The sequence below is a fragment of the Erinaceus europaeus genome, chromosome 5 (assembly GCF_950295315.1).
Source record: "Erinaceus europaeus chromosome 5, mEriEur2.1, whole genome shotgun sequence".
Taxonomy (NCBI): domain Eukaryota; kingdom Metazoa; phylum Chordata; class Mammalia; order Eulipotyphla; family Erinaceidae; genus Erinaceus; species Erinaceus europaeus.
The window spans coordinates 60653112-60673209 of NC_080166.1; the positions used below are offsets into that span (position 1 = coordinate 60653112).

The following is a 20098-nucleotide window of genomic DNA, read 5'->3' on the forward strand; positions in this document are numbered from 1 at the left end:
GAGCAGAAGTAGAAAGATGTGAGAAGTTGAATGCATAAAAGTCCATTTGTGTGACTATTATGCTGCCTCTCCAGCCCAGTTCCACCCTTTCTTTGTGAAACCATGGTCAGTGCTGGCCGCCCCCCCCACCCCCGTCCCCACCTCCTAACACTGTTTTAAAACATATTTACTGGGGATCGGGTGGTAGCATAGTGGGTTAAGTGCATGTGGCACAAAGCGCAAGGACTGGCATAAGGATCCTGGTTTGAGCCCCCAGCTCCCCACCTGTAGGGGAGTCGCTTCACAGGTGGTGAAACAGGTCTGCAGGTGTCTGTCTTTCTTTCCCCCTCTCTGTCTTCCCCTCCTCTCTCCATTTCTCTCTGTCCTATCCAACAACGAACGGCATCAACAATAACAATAATAACCACAACAAGGCTATAACAACAAGGGGAAAACTCCGTGTGTGTGTGTGTGTGTGTGATTTATATATACTTTTACCATGTGGATATGCACCTCAGATATAAAAATTCACTTGAAGGACTAGGTGGTGGCCCACATTACTATACTCAAGGACCCAAGTTCAAGCCCTTGGACCCACCTGCAAGGGAGAAACCTTCACAAGTGGTGAAGCAGGGCTGCAGGTGTCTCTCTGTCACTCTTCTTCACCCTCTCCTCTCAATTTCTGTCTCTATTTAATAATAAATAAAAATATTTAACTTTAAAAAAAATATTCACTTGAAACAGAGTTGACGCAGAACTGTCTCCTCCACCCCTGGGCTGGGCTGCAGAGCTCACAATCTCCCTGTTGCCTAAATAAGGAAAGGAGGAAGAGAGTTTGGATTAGCAAGCACCGCAAGAAACCATGATCTAACCTAAAGAATACAGAACGACTGGCCACAGGTGGTCATAGATAACAATTTATAAAAACATTTTTGTACTAAACAGTTGTTCTATTCATGTTCTTTTGAAGAGAACCATCTCTCACACTTTGAACCACCTCCAGGGTCGTCATCATAATAGATCTGGAAAAACCAACAGCAACAAGGCATACAACCAGTGTGACTTGCTTTTTTTTTTTTTTGCCTCCAGGGGTTATTGCTGGGACTCAGTGCACTACAAATCCACTGCTCCTGGAAGCTATTTTTCCCATTTCGTTGCCTTTGTTCTTGTCGTCATCGTTATTGTTTCTATTGCTGTAGGATAGAACAGAGGAAATGGAGAGAGAGGAGAGGAAGACAAGAGGAAAAACATGCGGATTTGCTTCACCTGCTGTGAAGCGACTCCCTTGCAGATGGGGAGCCGGGCTCGAACCGGGATTCTCCCGCCGGTTCTGTGGCCGCCAGTGTGCCTTTGCTCATTGTCGTGTGAGCACGTGGTGTTGGTCGCTCTCCTCCCTTCCTCCTTGCTGAGCCCTCTCCCTGATGGTCACTGGCTCACAGCACTTTAGAGCCAGTTTGTTTCCGTGTCCATGCAGACGCAACCTTGCGCGCTCCCGGCGTCCTCCTCATTTCCCCTCTTTATTCTCAGAAACCCGCTGCCGGGTTTCTGTTTTGTTGGAGTCACGTGTGCGCGGGAATCCGCGCGCAGACAACGGGGTAGGTGCGGAGGAGAGGGAGGGGCGCGTGGCACGCCTGCCAGGCAGGGGCGGGGCGAGTGGGCGGGCCCAGAACGACTGGGATGATGCCGTGGGCGTGGCTCTGGAGCGGGGCGGGTCCAGTGGGCGGGGAGAATGTGGTGGGCGGGGCCAGTGGGCGGGTCCCAGCGAGACTGGGAGGATGAAGTGAGCGGTGCCTAGGCGCGCTGGGCGGGGAGGATGATGGACGGGGCTCGCGGCGTGGAGAGTGGGCGGGCCCAGAGGGGCTGGGAGGACGTGGTAGGCGGGGCTCGCTGGACAGGGGCGTGGCTTTAAGGGGCGTGGCTCCCGGGCAGTCCCAGAGGATCGGGGTGGGCACGCAGGGAGGGGAGGGGGGTGGGCGGGGTCAGGATCCGGCGTGAGGCCGGGGGCGGGGCTGCGGAAGCACTATAGCGGCGGCACCCATAGAGGAAGTGGGCACGCGGCTGGGTGCTGGGCTCCGCGTCTCCCGGGGACTGAGCTCCGCGCCCGCCACCGGCCGCAGTTCCCGGCCCCCCGCGCCTGTGTGGTGAGTACTCCCACCCCGGCCGAGTCCCCGCGCCCAGACCTGCGCCCCCCAGCTCGTGCGGGCCGGGCTGGTGCGCCCCAGGGTGCTGTGCGTCTCCTCGCCGCGGCGTCCCCGCGGCCCGCACCCACCCCTGCCTGTCCCCGCGCCCTGACCCCGGCGACGAGGCGGGGAAGGTGTCTCCTTTCCAGCCGATGGAGGAGGGGGCCGAACCCCCTAAATCGGACCCCGAACTGCGCGATCCGAACTCTGGAGCCCCAGACCCCGGGGCCTGGCCTTCCTCGGGGGGGCGCGCAGCCCGGGGCGGGGTGCAGACCTGGGCGCGAGCACCCGCGCCGGGGGCCGGCTCTGGGGCCTGGCAAGTTAGCATTGCAGCCCCCATGGGGTCTGGGCGGCTCGCTGGGCGCTGCCAGTGTCCGGGTCCCTCCCGTTCATTCATTCATTTATTCATGCATGCATTCATTAACTGGGAACATGCAGGAATTGCTGGGGGCCGAGGGGGCCGGCAGAAAGACGACCCTCCCCCCACCGCCTTGTGTCTCAGCAGAGCTGACTCCGGCCTTGAACCTGTGCTTTTCAGGCTTGATTTAACCTGAAGGTGCAGGCAGTCAGTGACCTGCCCAGGGCAGGGCCGTGAATCCCCGTTGGGATTTTCCCCCAGAACCACCCAGCAGGTCCCCCTCCTTCCCCTCTTCTCTTCCTGTCTTCACTGACAGAATGGGGAAGTTTCGCAGGAAGATCACACAGCCCGGTGCCCCGCTGCTCCTGTCCTATTCCACTTGCTGGGTCCAGACAGGGCCCTGAGAACCACCCCCAGAGAGTTCTGACAAGCTGGTTTCCTTGTGATTCTGCCCTCCCCTCAAGAGGGGTGGCCAGGGGGTATGTGGGAAGGTGGGAAATTCATTAGGATTTATGTGTTTGGGGGACTGGTGGAGCACATGTATATGCACCTGGGTTTGAGCCCTGAGCCACCACTTGGGAGAACCTAGCAGAGGGGAGTTTCACTTGTGGTGCTGCAGGTGTCTTTCCTCTCTTGGTTCTTTTTCCCTCTGCGCCTGTCATTCTCTGGAGGAGAGAGAAAAATGACCCGTGGGAGGCAGAATGGTGCAGGCAGTGAGCAATAACCCTGGTGGTAGTGGGGGGAAGAAATAAAGAAAAGAAACCGCTGGGGCGAGAGCATAATGGTGATGCAAAGAAGCTCTCATCCCCGAGGCTCCAAAGTCCCAGGTTCAATCCCCACATCACCATAAACAGAGCTGAGCAGGGCTCTGGCAATAAAATAAATAAGCAAATAAATAAAAAGTATATGCCATAATCTTAATTTTTTTTAAATGAAAGATTTATATATTTCATGGAAGAGGGAGATCAGATCTCTTTTCTGTGAGATTCCACCTCTCCCAGGTGGACTTAGTCTTTTTTGTTTTCCTCCCCCACTGCCCTTGCTGCTCTCAGGACTCAAAAAACAAAACAACCCTGCCTGGGACCACACAGGAAGACCTGCACTGTACTGGCTGAGCTCCTTCCCCCGCCCCTGGAGGTGGGTTTTCACTGGGAGGGAGGGAGGGCCTCTGAGCCCCAAAGCAGGATGGAAGGGAACGGTGGTACAGAGTAAGTGGCCTGGAGCCCTCTCACTCCCAGCCCAGCTTCTGTACAGAGTATTGGTACCTTGGCTGAACATCTGGGTCACTTCTCCTTCGTGGCTGTGAATACCTCGTGCAATGCCGAGGGCTCCTGTGCTCCTGGGGTGGGGGTGGGGGGAAGTTGCTGAGTGACAGGGTGGCCAGAGCTCTCCGCACAGCCTGTGGGAATTTCCGCACCCTCACCAGTGCCTGTTATCATCCGAAACATCTCATTTGGCAAGTGACTTTCTCAGGGCACCCCATATGCTCGCTGGTATATTGTCTTTGAGGCCTGTTGAGATGCTTTGCCCAGTCACCCAGAGGTGACTGCAGGGAAAGGGGAAACTGCACTAGGTGTGAGCACCCACAGCAGTGGGCTAGTGTCTCTTTCTCTCACTTTCTGCCCCCCAAAAATGAGTCTGATGGGAGCGATGGACTCACACAGCACAGAGCCTTGGAGCCATAACCACAGTGGCCCCCCCAAAAAATTGCCCAAATTATTTATTATTATTATTATTATTTTGATAGGGTTAGAGATATTGTGAGGGAAGGGGAAGATAGGAACAGAGAGAGACACCTGCAGCACTGCTTCGTAGCTTTTGCTTTTTTCCTTTGCAGGTGTGGGCCTAGGACTTGAACGCAGGTCCTTGTACATGAGTGCTCAACCAGATGTACCTCCACCCAACCCCCCCAAATTATTACTATTTTTTAATATTTTAAAATGTATTTTGGATAGAGATAGAGAGGTATTGAGAGGGAGAGAGACTTAGAGTCACCTGCAGTCCTGCTTCACCACTCATGAAGCTTTCCCCCTGCAGGTGGGGACTGGGGGATTGAACCTGGGTCATTATGTGCTGTAATGTCTGTACTCAACCAGGTGTGCCACCACCCAGTTCCCCTGAATTATTTACTTATTTATTTAGCCTCCAGGGTTATTGATGGGGCTTGGTGCCTGCACTACAAATCCACTGCTCCTGGAGGGCCCCCTTTTTTTTTTTTCCATTGTTGTTGTTGGATAGGACAGAGAGAAATGGAGAGGGGAGGAAAGACAGACACCTGCAGACCTGCTTCACCGCCTGTGAAGAGACTCCCCTGCAGGTGGGGAGTCGGGGGCTTGAACTGGGATCCTTGTTTGGGTCCATGTGCTTCTTGCTGTGCCCAACCACCCCCCTCCCCAGATTATTTTTTAAAACTTCTTTGTTAATGAGAGAGTGAGAGAGAGAGAGAGAGAGAGAAAAGCAGAGCATCTCTCTGGCACATGTGATGCCAGGGATTGAACTTGAGACCACATGCTTAAGGTCAAACTCTAGAGACTGCGCCACCTCCTAGGCATAATTTGTCCTCCCACTTTAATCTTCTGTGTTAAAAGCATGTTCTCTGGCTAGTTGCCATCTGGATGATTTGCAGACATTTTCTCCTTTTCTGTGAGTGGTTTTGTTTGTGCTGTCTCTTTTTCACGTAGAAAATTAGTACATTTAATAAGAGAGATAGGCACATGATGAAGATGCAGAAAGATCGATGAGATCGGAAGCTGGGTGGTGGCGCACCTGGATGAGCGCACATGTTGCCATGCGCAAGGACCCAGGTTCAAGCCCCAGGTCCCCACAGGGGGAAAACTTCACGAGTGGTGAAGCAGGGCTGCAGGTGTCTCTGTCTTTCTTCCTTTCTACCAACTCTTTCCCTCTTAATTTCTGGCTGTCTCTATCCAATAAATAAACAAAGGTGACAATTTAAAAAACAGGAGCTTTACCAATAAAATTAAATAAAGCATAAAAACCGGTGAGATCAAACAACTCTTACATAAGATGCGATGGATGGAAAGAATCTGAAAATAACCAGAAAGAACAGCTGTGTGAACATGTTGGTGAAGAGGAAGAAGGATTTTCAGTGGGGCGGGGTGAATAGAAAGACTGATAAGGGTGAGTCAAGCGGTGGTGCAGCGCACAGCAAGTTGAGTGCACATGGTGTGAAGCGGAAGGACCGGTGTGAGGATCCCTGTTGGAGCCCCCGGCCCCCCACCTGCAGGGGAGTCACTTCATAAGCGGTGAAGCAGGTCTGCAGGTGTCTTTCTCTCCCCCTCTCTGTCTTCCCCATTTCTCTCCATTTCTCTCTGTTCTATCCAACAATGATCACATCAATAATAACTACAACAATAAAAACCAAGGACAACAAAAGGGAAAAATATATATATAAAAGAAAGATTGGTAAGAGAGTTGAGGCTATCATAAAAGCACAACAAAACTGGTCTTAAGTGAGAGCAGGAGCTCATAAAATCTGACAGATAATTTTTTTTTCCCTCTTCCTTTCTTTCTCCATCATTTATGAACCTTTCCCCCTGTAGGTGGGGACTAGGGGCTAGAATCCCCATTCTCATGCATGAATGTGCTGTCATTCTAAATTTTTAAAATTTATTTGTTTTATTATATTTGTTTATTGGATAGAGACAGCCAGAAATCAAGAGGGAAAAAGGTGATAGGGAGGGAGAGACACCTGCAGTCCGGCTTCACCACTCGTGAAGCTTTCCCCGGCAGGTGGGGATTGGGGACTCGAACCTGGAGTATGTTTCTCATACTGTGCTTAGATTCCTGGAGAAATCTCAGAATGAGTTTTCTGTGGTCTCCCTCTGATGGTCCATCTGAAAATTCCTGGAGTCCTTCTAAAATTCCTCTGAAATTTCCTGGGGTCCTTCTGTTTCCTTTCTGTCTGTCTTGAGTTGTCACTTTCTGGAGTTTGTTTTGCTGTTTGCACACTGTTGTGCTGGTTACTGCTGAGCCAGCAGGTGGTGCTATTATTGAGATTACTAGGTCTCACCTGTTTATATACTAGGCGGTGGGGGTTGGGTCAGCTTCTTTCTTCCTCTCTTTATCCTAGTGATTTTTATTTTTTATTTTGCCTTCAGAGTTATTGCTGGAGCTTGGCGTGCCTGCACCACAAATCCACTGCTCCTGGAGGCTGTTTTTTCCCCTTTTGTTGCCCTTGTTGTTTTATCATTGTTGTGGTTATTATTGTTGTTGATGATGTCATTGTTGGATAGGACAGAGAGAAATGGAGAGAAAAGGGGAAGACAGAGATGGGGAGAGAAAGATAGACACCTGCAGACCTCCTTCACTGCCTGTGAAGTGACTCCCGTGCAGGTGGGGAGCTGGGGGCTCGAACCGGGATCTTTCAACCATTCCTTGCACTTTGCACCACGTGTGCTTAACCCAATGTGCTACTGCCCGACCCCCTCTCCTGATGGTTTAATACTGATTGAGAAGACTGGTATTAGAGGCTGAGGTAAAGAACAAACACCTCATCACAGACCCCTGCAAGCGTCAACCCGGCTTTGACCTAGCACGTTATGATTGGGCCCTCCTCAATCGCTGTCGAGCAGGCCATGGCCGGTACACCACTATGTTCCATCGCTGGGGAGCCAGAGACGACCCGAATTGCCCCTGCGGCTACAGACAGACTATGACCCACGTAGTCAATGACTGCCACCTCTCCAGATTCAAAGGAGGTCTCGAAACTTTACATCAGGCTCAACCTGACGCTGTTGACTGGCTACAGAAGAAGGGCAAACGCTAGAAGAAGAAGAAGAGGCTCCAATCCCATACCATTCCCACCATGAGCATGCCACATGCCCTAGGGGTTATGCTTCTTGTTATTCCCTTGAGCTGTTTGTAACTCTCTGTAGTGTGTTTATTTGGCTTCTCTGTAGGATTTCAGTCTGAATTCAAACCGGAGGGTGGAGGGGTGGGTGTGGGTGGGGGGCGTGGAGGGCTGCTACTAGGTGGCAACTGTGCTTGAAGAAGCAGGACTCAGTTTACCATTTGGCCGTCAGCTGCTGCCTATCACCTTTTACCTGCCAGCTGCTGCCAATCACTTTCTGAATGACTGCCTGAGTTTGTGTTGCGGGTGGGGGGGAACCAGACTTGTCTGGCAAATCCCTGCAACTCTGTGTCCCCACCGCCAGGTCAGCAGGCTCTCAGCCCCAGGCCAGGAGCTAAAGCTCAGAGGATGCCCCTATCACAGTCCACACCTGCACGGCTTGAGGACTGCTGTTCTCAGAGGCAAAATGGTGCCCTTTGTTCTTGGAGCTCCCAGCCTCCAGGTGCTTGGCTTCAGTCCTGCGCCCCTCTCACCCCATCCGTGCACACCAGCACCCACCTGAGGCCTTGGTGTCTGCAGACATCTCAGCTGCAATTTAGTGAAGTTTGTGGATTCGGTGGTTTTCAGTATTTGTTGTTTTGGGTGGAGAGTCTTAGCTGTTTATTGTTAGTCCAGGGCCATGCCTCTCAGAAGTCTTTTGCTTTTTTATTTATTCTTTAGAATTCCCCTTATTTATTTATTTATTTATTTATTTGTTTATTTATTGGAGGGAGACAGAGAAATTGAGAAGGAAGGGAGAGGTAGAGTGTGAGAGAGAGACACCTGCAGCCCTGTTTCACTGCTCATGAAGCTTCATACAGGTGGGAACGGGGGCGGGGGGATTGAACCTGGATCCTTGCTCACTGTAGCATGTGCACCCAACCGGGTGTGACCCCACCCCCTGGCCCCCATACCAGTAGTTTTTTGATGGATTCTTTGGGCTTTTCTGTATATAAAGTGTCAGATCATTCTGTTGATCTAGAGTGAACAAGCTGCTAGTAGGGCCTGGGTTCGATGAATATGAATGGTTCCGGTGTCTTTGAGGCCGAAGGGCTCTGCTGCTTAAATTTCTCAGTCTCCCACCTGCTAGGCTGGGTGGCTCCCGCAGAAGTCTGGTTACACCAGGTCTCTCTCTGTCTCTCTGTCTCTCTCTGTCTCTCTCTCTCGGAAGTGGAGTGGCCAGTGTGCTTGGCTGCAGCCCCTGGGCAGTGTGAAGATTGCTGAGAACTGAAACCCAAAGAAAGAAGTGCACGACCTGGGGGAGCCCCTGTGGTCTGCCAGGGGGCCAAGGGAAGGGCCGGATGTCTGAGCAAAAGTGGGCAGCCCAGCCTGCCCTCCCTGCCCCGTCTACCCGTGACTAGTGCAGCTACAGTGCTAGGCTGGTGTCCTGGTGCATTCAAGGGCACGGTGGTGCAGGCAAGGACCCAGGAGACCCACTGCCTAGAGACAGTGTCACCTCACTGGCTCCATCAAATCCCAGACACCTGTTCATTCTTCCTGCCATTTGATGTTCTACAAAAGTCCTTGTTTCGCTATTTCTTTTTCCTCTTTCTTTCTTTCTCTCTCTCTCTTTTTTTTTTTTTTTTTGCCTCCAGGGTTATTGCACCACAAATCCACTGCTCCTTGGAGGCTGCCTTTTTCTTTTTCTTTTGTTTTCTTTTTACCTTTTTTTTTCCCCTTGTTGTTTTATTGTTGTTGTGGTTATTATTGTTGTTGTTATTGATATCATTGTTGGATAGGACAGAGAGAAATGGAGAGAGGAGGGGAAGACAGAGGGGGAGAGAAAGACACCTGCAGACCTGCATGGTGCGAAGCGCAAGGACTGGTATAAGGATCCCAGTTCGAGCTCCCTGCAGGTGGGGAGCCGGGGTGTCCAACTGGGATCATTGCATGTGTCCTTGCACTTTGCACTCTGTGCGCTTAACCAGGCGCACCACTACCCAGCTCCATATCACAGCACTGTTCCACCCTCTGTGTGGCTTCCCAGCACCCTGGGTCTCCCACGAGATGCCAGGACTTGAACCCAGACAAAAGTTCTCTCTCTGTGTATCCAATAATAAATAAATTAATTAAATTAAAAAAGAAAAGAAAGAAGGAAAAGTGTACATTTGTGTTCAACAAAACTGAATCAAGTTTTGACAAAGTTCCTCTGTAGCAACATCACCAGAGTGGACTCAGGTGACCTGAGCTTGGGCCCTGGGTGCAGCGTGTGAGTGGGTGATCATCACATGCCAGGGTAGCAATGAAGCAGAGCAGGCTAGTCAAACATTAACCTGGGGCGTAAGCTTGGCCTCCCACAACACACAAGGAGTGGCGTCTTGTCTCTCTCTAGCTGCTGCTGTGGAGTGTGCGTGCCACTCTAAGAGGGCACCCAGTAAAGGGGCAGTCCCTCAGTTGCCATTGGTCCTCTCACGGTGGACCAGAGTCTTGAACCTGGGTCCCATTGCAGGCGCCCTCACTGGTGAGTTATGTGTACCACACCACCAAGTCAACCTTTCTGTGAAATGCGGTGCCCGTGCCAGAACTTGGGGTTGTCATGCCCACACTCTCCCACTGAGTCACCTCCCCAACCCAGTTTTCATGAGAGAGGACCAAGAGAAAGAGCGAGAGAACGCAAAACACAGCCCCAACACCCATTCGTGGTCTGCTCATTCTGTCTTTGTTACTCTCGTGTGGTACTGGGGATTGAACTTAGGGCCTCACACAGGCAGGGCAGGTGGGTGTTGTACAGCTGAGCCACCTCCTGGGAGAAATGAGGAGAAGAGGTGGAGGTAAAGAGGGAGAAAGACACCCACAGACCTGCTTCACGGCCTGTGAAGCGCCCTCCCCTCCCCCGCAGGTGGGGAGTGGGCCTTGGAACCCAGATCCTTGTGGGTCCTTGCGCTTAGTACCGTGAGGGCTTAACCTGGTGCACCACCACTCAGCACTCCACTCCCCATCTCTTTCTCTCTGAAAACATTTGAGTCAGAGAAGTAAAGCCCTGATGATGACCACACACACAGAAAGGTAGATAAAGAGGAAAGTAGAGTGTCCCTATGGCAGACACAGTGCCCGGGTTGTACTCAGGGTCTCCTGCTCGCAAGCCCAGTGCTCTGTAGCCAGGGGTTGCAACTTTTCCCCTTTATCTGAAGCCCAGGATATTGTCTACAGAACAGCTTGGGGAGTCAGGTGGTGGTGCAGCGAGTTAAACACATGTGGTGCAAAGCGCAAGGACCAGGCATAAGGATCCTGGTTCAAGCCCCCCAGCTCCCCACCTGCAGGGGAGTTGCTTCACAGGCGGTGAAACAGGTCTGCAGGTGTCCATCTTTCTCTCTCCATCTCTGTCTTCCCTTCCTCTCCATTTCTCTCTGTCCTATCCAACAATGATGACATCAATAACAAGAGTAATAACTACAATAATAAAACAAGGGCAACAAAAGGGGATAAATAAATAAATATTAAAAAAAAAAAAAAGAACAGCTTGGTAGTGGGACCAGGGAGCTTAGCGTCTCTGAACGAGCTGTGACAGACTCTAGAGGTTGACAGGCCAAGCTCAGCACAGTGGTCATCACACCTCCCCAGGAGGGCTGCCCTGAGCCCCAGCCCCCAGGCCACCAAAGAATGGAGTCTGTCAGTGAGCCATGGCCAGGCCACAGGGAAAGACAGACCTGACCACCTGACCCAGAAGCTGGCACCTTGTCTGATAGGCAGACTGGGCGGCCTTTGGATCCTCTCCAGATACACAAAGGACGTCTGTGAGTGGCCGGGATGGGGTGGACGGTGCACCCATCCCCTGCTTCCTGTTAGGGAGGGAGAGTCCTTCACTCTGCTGGGCGGGGATTGCTGATGAAAGCCACATGACACAGATCAACAGGAGAGGTGCAAATTTCCTTGTGACTCTTTTTTATTATTATCTTTATGTATTGCATAGAGATAGCCAGAAATAGAGATGGGAGCAGGAGATAAGAGAGGGAGAGAGACGCCAGCAGTCCTGCTTCACTGCTCGCAAAGCTTTCCTCCTGCAGGTGGGGACCAGGGGCTTGTACCCAGGTCCTTGCGCACTGTAACGTGCACTCAGCCAGGTGCTCCCCACAAATTGTGTCCGAGAACCTCACCCCCATAGGAAGGTCAGACAGAAACTTGAGCTTAGGTATGTGATGGGAGTCTGGGGCTCCAGAGGGGAGGAGGAGCCAGGGAGATATCTCGGCATCAGAGCACCAGACTTGCGTGCCTGAGGCTTCACGGTTCTGGGTTCAGTTCCTGGCACAATCGTATGCCAGAGCTGATCACTGGTCCACCAGGTGTGTGTGTGTGTGTGTGTGTGTGTGTGTCTGTCTGTCTGTCTGTCTGTCTTTACAGTTGTCTCTAGGGCTTCACCACATAGATGACATTTTCAGAGAGAGAGCTTCCTTCAGTGCAGTGAGGCAGGGCTCCAAGTTGGGGCACTCACGGAACTACTTCACTGGCCCACCTTTCTCTCTTAGGAGGAAGGAAAAAAGGAAATCTCTGTGCCTGGAGAAATGTCGGAACTAGTAGAGAACTAGACTGAGATTCCTGGTTTGATCCCCAGCACCGCACGTACCAGAGTTCTGCTCTGGCCTCCCCGTCCCCCCCCGCCCCTAATAAATCCAGTCTTTAAAAAAACCTGAAAAAAAGTGTGTGTGGGGGGGTTAAATTCACCCGTGGTCAGGTCAGAGCTGCAGGTGTTGGGTGCTGTGGGACCGGCCCCGCCCCGAAGATGACTCACAGAAGTACTCACGGAAGGGGCCGCAGTAACTGCCTTCAGCTCCAAAGAGCCGCCACGGGCCTGGCTGTGCTCCCATAGAGGGGGGGTGGGGGATAGCTCACATTGACAGTGCGTTGCTTTGCCATGTGTAAGCCCACTTCCCAGCACATTGGAAGAAGCTTTGTTGCTGTAGTCTTTTTCACTTTTTCTTTCTTTTTTTTTTAAAGAAACTTATTTTTTTAAATTTTTTCTCTTTCGTTGCCCTTGTTTATTGTTGTTGCTATTGCTGTCATTGTTGTTGGATAGAACAGAGAAAAATGGAGAAAGGAGGGGAAGATAGAGAGGGGGAGAGAAAGACAGACACCTGCAGACCTGCTTTACCGCCTGTGAAGCAACCCCCCTACAGATGGGGAGCCGGGGGCTTGAACTGGGATCCTTATGCCAGTCATTGCACTTTGCACAATGTGCCCTTAACACACTGCACTACCTCCCGACTGCCCTCTTTCACTTTTTCTACCCAAAATAAATAAATAAGTTTTTAAAAGAACATTAAACACACACTACAGTGCACAAGGACCCAGATTCAAGTCCCCCGTCCCCAGGCAGAGAGCTGCAGGTGTCTCTCTGGCTCCATCTCCATCTCTCTCTTCCCCCTCTGAATTTCTCTGTTTCTATCCAATAATAAATAAAATTTAAAAAATAATAAAGCATCATTCTAAAAAAAAACACCTTGGGGGACAGACTTGTTTTAATTTACTTAAATTAGGAAATTTAAGGAAAGGGTGGGGGTATAGCATAATTTTTCTGCAAAGAGACTCTCATGCCTGAGGCTCTAAAGTCCCAGGTTCATTCCCCCACGTCACCATAAACAAGAGCTGAGCAGTGCTCTGCTCAAAAAAACAAACAAAAAAAAAGTCCTTCCGGAGGAAACCAAGCCAGATGTGCACCCCTATTCAGCTACATCCATGCCTCCAGCCTCCCCAGACCCATCCTGGGCACCTGCAACCCCCCACCCCCACAGAGCAGCTCCTCCACCCCAGAGGGGGCTGTTAGCCTCTGCCTCCTTGGTCCCAGGGAGCCCCAAGCACCCTGCAGAAGTGTGATGGGCTGCCCACCCACAGAATTGCAAACACAGTAGCTCTTGAGGGGCTCCGAAGGGGACAACCACCCACCCCATGTCTGCTGTGTCTTCTTCCAGGCTGCTGACCCGGCACCCCTGCTAGTCACAAGCTCATGGGAGACGCTAAAGCCACCACCATGGATTCTCAGGTCAGACGCGCTATCCGCCTGGGGGGTGGACACCTGGAGAGGGGACCTGGGCAGGGCCCGGAGCCAGCCCTGGTTAGCACTTTTGCACACAAGGAAACTGGCCTGAGTCCTGCACCCCCACCGCATTTGAGTCTACTGCTGGTCTACTGAGTGGATGGACAGAGGGACCCTCTGACTCGAGACTTTGAAAGCTGCCATGGTCTTGGGAGCAGACACACCCAGGTCCCAGTGGTCCTTGCCCTGCCTTCAGTGCCACAGTTGGAATTGTGCCTTGCCTGCATTTGCCTAGGTCCCTCCCCCCATTGAATGTAATGGTATTGGTGAATCAGCGGCACATCACGCCAGCGTGAAAGCCCAGCGGGACAGGTGCACACAACACCCCCCACCAGAGCTCTGCCCCCACCCCCACCAGGCCCTCAGGAGGAAGCTGAGAACAGTTTTAGGGACAGTTTGGTTACGCCTTCCTCTTTCCCTCTCACAAGTTCATGTATTTTGATTTTTATGCATTCCACAAATGAGCAAAACCATCCAGGAGATATCTTTTTTTTTTTAAGATTTTATTTATTTAATAGTGAGAAAGACAGGAGAGAGAAAGAACCAGACACCACTCTGATACACGTGCTGCTGGGGATTGAACTCAGGGCCTCGTGCTTACGAGTCCAATGCTGTATCCACTGCCACCTCCCAGACCACTTTCACTTTTTTGTTTTAAACTTTGGCTTATGATGGTGCAGGGGATTGAACCTGGGACTTCTGCAACCTCAGGCACTGGAGTCTCTCTGCATAACCGTTCTGCTGTCTACCCCTGCCCTGTCTCTCCCCGTATTTATTTATATAATCACCACTTTGTCCTGAAGTAGACAACAGCTGTCTCCCCCCCCCCCTTAGAGAGAGAGGAACCACAGCACCAAATCCTCCTCCAATGGCATGGGGCTGGAACCCGTGTGCACCCACAGTAAGGCAGCCATGCACAGCGTCCTCCTCTCCCGCCTTGGCCACTCTGACGGGCAGGGTGGCCGGACCCTGACCGTCCTCTGCCCTCTGCCCACAGGTCAGCAACGGCCCGGGCCTCTGGGACACGCCTGTCACCAACCTGCTGGTGTTCAGCTTCCTGCAGAACTGCTGCGACGGCGATGGCTTCCACCAGGAGCTGGAGACGCTGCGCGCTGAGCTGCCCCATCCCATGTTCCTGCCCGGGTTTCAGTACGAGGGTCTTCGGCCTGCAGGGCCAAAGTTGCCTCAGGGGGCCATTGGGGTGCTCCCTTACCGGCTGGAGGTCTCTGATGACGAGCTGCAGACGGACGGCAGCCGCTTCAGCCTCGGCCCTGGGGTCGAAGAGCAGGCAGGTAGGCTGGCAGAGGAGGCTGCTGAGGCAGGGCACGGACAGAAGCCCTGCCACCTGCCCCTCACCGTGGATGCCATCACTCTGCTGCACCCTGTGCCCCTCTGCCCTGCAGCGCCTAACCACATATGGGGAGACTCAGGCCCAGGGTGATCGTGCTGGGACCTGGGGAGGGGGCTCTTCAGACTCAAGCCCTGGATGAGATGGGCCCTGGCTGGGTGCACAGCTCTCTTGGGGGTGAGTCCCCAAGCCTCAGCCCTGACACCCCCCCCCAGCCTGCGAGCTCCCAGCACTGTGGTGCACTGCCCTCTGCTGGCCATGGCTGGGACTGCTGTGCTGCCCTCTTCTGGCTGTGCCCTGCCCTGGGGTGCCCCACCTGTCAGCATCCAGCTGTGTCTTTTGCCCGGCCCTCGCAGAGTGAGAGCAGATGACTCTCAGGAAGGCCAAGGAGGTGCAGGAGTGATCCAAGGCTGTTCCCCCAGGCTGGCCTCTGTGCCCAGCCCCAGTCCCATGCCTTTAGTGTGTCAGCTCTCTATCCCGTAAGCAAGACACCCCAGGGAGTTGTACAGGCAAAGAAAAGGCTGGCTAGAGCTGACATGGGCTGACACTTACCTGCTCAGAGGTGTTTCATTCCCTCACTGTGTTTTTTGATTTTTTTTTTTTTTTTTTTGCCTCCAGGGCTGGGGCAGATCCACTGCTCCTGGCAGCCATTTTTCTCATTTTATTGGATAGAACAGAGAGGAGGGGGAGACAGAGAGGGAGAGAGACAGAGAGAGACCTGCATCTTCTCTCCTGCAGGTGGGGGCCAGGGGCTTAAACCTAGGCTTTTGCGCTTTATACTATGTGCGCTTAACCTTGGCGCCACCACCCAGCCCTATTCATTCTGAGCACGTGCTCTGCACTGCTGTTGGAGCTCTGTGCACCGGGCAGGAGACACAGAGCAGGCAACTCCAAAGCCCCGATTTCTGCCTTGTGGATGGGGAGGGGGTGTGGAGGGAGAGAAGGGAGGGACTGGGGTCTGACGCCCACGTGCCCCCTCTACCCCGCCTGCACGCACAGACTCCGAGAGCCAGGAGGAGGCCATCCAGGCCATCGCCCGGCGCCTGGCGGACATCGGGGACAGCATGGACCGCAGGATCCCCCCGGCACTGGTGGAGCGTCTGGCTGCACAGTTCAGGGACGGGCACCTGTCTGAGGGGGTGAGTGAGGGACCCCTTCACATCAAGCCACCTTCCCTACCCTCAAAGATTAAGAAAACATTGGTGATGCAGAAACCACTTCCTCTCCCTTCAGAAATCACTTCCTCTTCCTTCAGTCCTAGGGATTTGAATGAAAATGTCACCAGAGGGGCCAGGAGGTGGCACACCTTGCACATTATAGTGTGCAAGGACCCAGGTTCAAGCCCCCAATCCCCACCTGCAGGGGGAAAGCTTCACAAGTGGTGAAGCAGGGATGCAGGTGTCTGTCTCTCTATCCCACCCTTCTCTCTCAATTTCTCTCTGTCCCTATCCAAAAATAATAATATAGAAAGAAAGATACAGGGTCGGGCAGGGGACACACTGCTGCTGAGGCTCCTGGCACTTGCCGGGCGTGTGCTGGTGTACAGAGAGAGGCTGGCAGGAGTGCCAGTGAGGTGCTCCCTCAGACAGTGCACTGTGTGGTCTTGAGTGAGACCCAGATGGACCCAGATTGGGCCCAGCTCCCACCGCATGGAAAGAGACTCACCTGACAATTGTCAGCCTCTCCCCTCTCCCGGCACACAGTGCCAGCTATGCAGTGATAAGCTCAGGGTTCCCTGAAGGTGGCACTGTCAGAGATGCCCCTCACCCACCTCCCTACACTGGGCACGCATACCCACAGCTTCTAAGTCATGGGTCGGGTGCCCTGGGATGGTGCCATGCAGCCCCTTCAGAGCCAGAGTACACAGCGTCAAGGCGAGGCTCAGAATCGCCGCCTTCCTGCCGCGGCAGAGGCCTAGCTATAAGGGGAGCGTGAGCTTGGGCGGCACCCTGCAACCCTCTGTTCTTGTCCCCCCCCACCCCCCACCCAGGAGAGGGCAGCGCGGCTGGCCGAGGCTCTGGACCAGGCCATGCATGCGGGCCCCCGGGAGCTAGACGTGGAGCGGCTGACGCTGACGCTGGCCTTGCTGCTGGCCAGGAGGGTGGCAGCCCACGCCCCCTCTCTGCTGGGCACCATCTTCCGCACCACCGTCCGTTTCATTAACCAGAACCTGCTCGCCTACGTGCACAACCTCGTCCAAGATGTAAGGCCCTGTGTGTACGTGTGTGTGAGTGTGTGAGTGTGTGTGCGTACGCCCAGCCCCTCCAGTGGGTCTTTGTGCCAACAACACCTCCATTTCTGTGGAGAGGACACTGGCTCTGGGCCCTAGGTACCCAGTCCCGAGTCTGGGTCATCTGGGAGGCCTGCTAACTGTGTGCGTCTTCCTCCAGGAGATGGACTGAGCGGCCGACGGCAGCAGCGTGACTTAACACTTGCCAAGGTAGTTACGGCAGACAGCTGTTGAACAGGGAGCCTTGGCTATCCAGAGTTCTTTGAGAAGATGGGCACAAAAAAGCTCACCACTTACCCATCACTGCTGGTGAAGGTGATGTTGGGAGCTGGTGCTCCATTAGGATCTTCTACCTTTGTGTACTTGAGTCAAAAGACACACTGTGCCTTTATCGGAGCTGTCCAGGTACCTACTTGAAAATTAAAAGCTGTGATTTTCATGCTTGAGGCACCAAAGGCCATCAGTTTAATCCCCAGCACCACCATAAACCAGAACTGAGCAGTACTCTGGGGAAAAAGAAAGATGTGTTTCAACCAGAAAAAAAAATATCAGTTTTTTTCTTTTTCAGGTGCAGCCTTGGGGAAATTTTCTAGCTGGTGATACTGAGCTTGAGGTTAAGGACTGGCGATGGGGCACACATATGCTTACCCCTTAGGAACAAAAGTAACAGCCTTTCTGTTTAAAAACCAGATGGCAGGGCCAGTGAAATAGCTCGCTTGGATGGTGCACTGCTCTGTGGTGTGTGTGTGACCCAGGTTCAAGCCTGGCCTCCACTGCATTGGGGGAAGCTTTGGTGTTGTCTCTCTCTCTTTCTGCCTTAACTGTCTCTTAAAGACCAGCCCTCTAAAACCTGACCTCCTCCACCTTGGTTCCCCTCTCCTATTCTGTCCTTTATATTCCTCACCTTCTGAGACCAGCCAGAAGAGCCCCAGACAGACAGGTGGCAATGAGTGAGGACCCAGGCCATCTTTACTTCCTGAAACCCAGTTCCTTTCCCTCTCTCTCTCTCTCTCTCTCTCTCTCTCTCTCGAAGTTGAAGTGATGATAAAAAAATATGTCGAGCTGACAGAGAACTGGAAGCTCTGAGGCAGGGTGAGGAACTCAGGGTTCTGTTTTTCAGCCAAGCCCCCTCAGCTCCTGTCTAAGAAGCCCCCTCCTCTGCACCTCCAGAGAACAGGTTTCCAGGTGGAGAGGATGAAGGAAGCCTAGCTCTCTATTTATTGTATGTGTGTGTGTGTGCTGCACAAAGCTGTCAGCAGACTGGGTCTCTGTTTTCCTTCTCCCTTCAGTGTCAGAAAGGAGAGACACCACAGCACTGCTCCACCACTGAAGGAGCTTCCCATTTTGCTTGGTGCTCCCATGTTGTGGTCACAGGCCTGAAACCCGGTCCTCACACCTGGTAGAGTGTGCTTAAACCCCCCCCCCAAATCCCCGCCAACAGTTGTGGGCTGTTGTTCCTAGGGACACAATCCAAGTAATAATGAAACAGGCCACTCAGGGACTGTCAGCACCAGCCAGGGCAAGTTGGCATTTACCGACTGCGCCAACTCCTGTCACCAGTGATAGGCCGTTCCTGTCATCCTGATAAGAAGTGACAGCACGGCCCAAGAGAGAGCTCCACACCAGAGCATGGAACCTGTGTGCCTGAGGTCTTGGGGGACCCAGCCTCAGTCTTCAGCACCAGCCCATGCTAGACCTGTGCGGTGTGTTGGGCTCTCATTAGATTACATCTTCAAAAACTCAAAAATATACACACTGGTCATAAGAGCACAGTGACGTCATCTTCACACACACACCCCTTACAGCAGTGTTCTTGGTCCCCTCAACACAATGCCAGGAGGACAGAGTAAGAGTAGTGAAGTAGGAAGGAACAAACAGCTGTTACCCAAAACACGCTTCTGTCTCTTAAGTTCAAATTCATCACCACAGAGAAGGACTCTCCGGGGCTCAGTGCTGAGTTTGCACAGTGTCAGGGCTAGGGGTCTAACTCTCCTCTGTGCTGTGGCGCTATCCCACACTTGGCTGTTGGCTTTCTATTTTCTGCACCACCACTGGGGACTAAGACTTCTTGCTTTCAGGTCCTGGAACTTGATGGCGGAGGAGGAACTACGTGGAGGGTTACAGTGTTATGTGGTGAATTGAGAAATATGTACCAGCTACTGTCAAATGTAAACCATTAATTCCCCCAATAAAGAAAAATGAAAGATCTTGCTTTGAACTGTTCTCTCCCCTTAAGGCTCCACATTGTAGTGGAGATGGCTCAGGGACTCATCCACACGACTCAGTCAGCAGAGACACTCATGGGGGCGAGTATCAGTCAGATGCAATTACTCAGTACTAAGCTAGTGGGAGAGGGGTTCCTAAAGCTGCAAAGAAGCCTAGACTAGCTCTTAAAATATATATGTTGGGTTGCGTCTCAGGGGAGAGAGACCAGGAACTCATGGCGGAGCGAGAATGCAAATCTTTATTCACGCAGACGCTCCAGAATTGGGTGAGAGCACAGTGGTTTAGGCCATGTGGAGCTAGCAAAATGGCCGCTTCCCACTATGCCCGCCAGCCCTTCTCCGGGTCGGGTCATGGAAAAGAGAAAAGAGAGAAGAGAACGAAAGGGGAAACAGGAGAGGCTTTTATGGGAGAATTCCGGAAGTGGCAAGTCAAGATGGGATTGGCTAGTAAAGGGTGGAGAGAAGCAAAAGGCATGTTGGGAAGGTGGAAGTGCCCTTAGCAACTGTTGCAGTGGTTTTAACTGAATTAGCAATACCCTGAGGGGATAACATGGAGATCTGTAAATAATACTTGCATGGAAATATAGTGGTTTGTGGGCCCTGCCAGTGTTCAGCCACATCTGCACAATTTCCCAACATATATATATATGAGAGAGAGAGAGAGTGGGGAGAAAGAACCACAGCATCACTCCAGCATGTGTGGCACTCTGGCCAGGACCTTTGCTTTATCGATTGTGCTGCCAGCCTCCCAGGCCACACTTTTAATGAAGTCTAGATGTGTTGGTGTGATTCCCCCCCCACAAGCTAAATCAAATCTTAACTTCATCTTAAAAGCAGAACTCATCTCTTCTTCCCACACCAGCACTACAAAGACCCCACTGTATCCAAACCCGAATGTTCT

The 20098-nt window shown here is 52.6% G+C and overlaps 1 protein-coding gene across 1 annotated transcript; it reads left to right on the forward strand.

Annotated features, from left to right (window-relative positions):
* The first annotated feature begins 1992 nt into the window (after positions 1 to 1992).
* On the forward strand, positions 1993 to 19179 carry BID (BH3 interacting domain death agonist). Its single transcript, XM_016189354.2, has 6 exons — positions 1993 to 2120; positions 13270 to 13340; positions 14392 to 14686; positions 15742 to 15881; positions 16733 to 16945; positions 17133 to 19179. Exons 2-6 carry the CDS (start codon positions 13305 to 13307, stop codon positions 17142 to 17144), a joined length of 696 nt encoding a protein of 231 aa, XP_016044840.1. The 5' UTR covers positions 1993 to 2120; positions 13270 to 13304; the 3' UTR covers positions 17145 to 19179.
* The last annotated feature ends 919 nt before the right edge of the window (positions 19180 to 20098 follow it).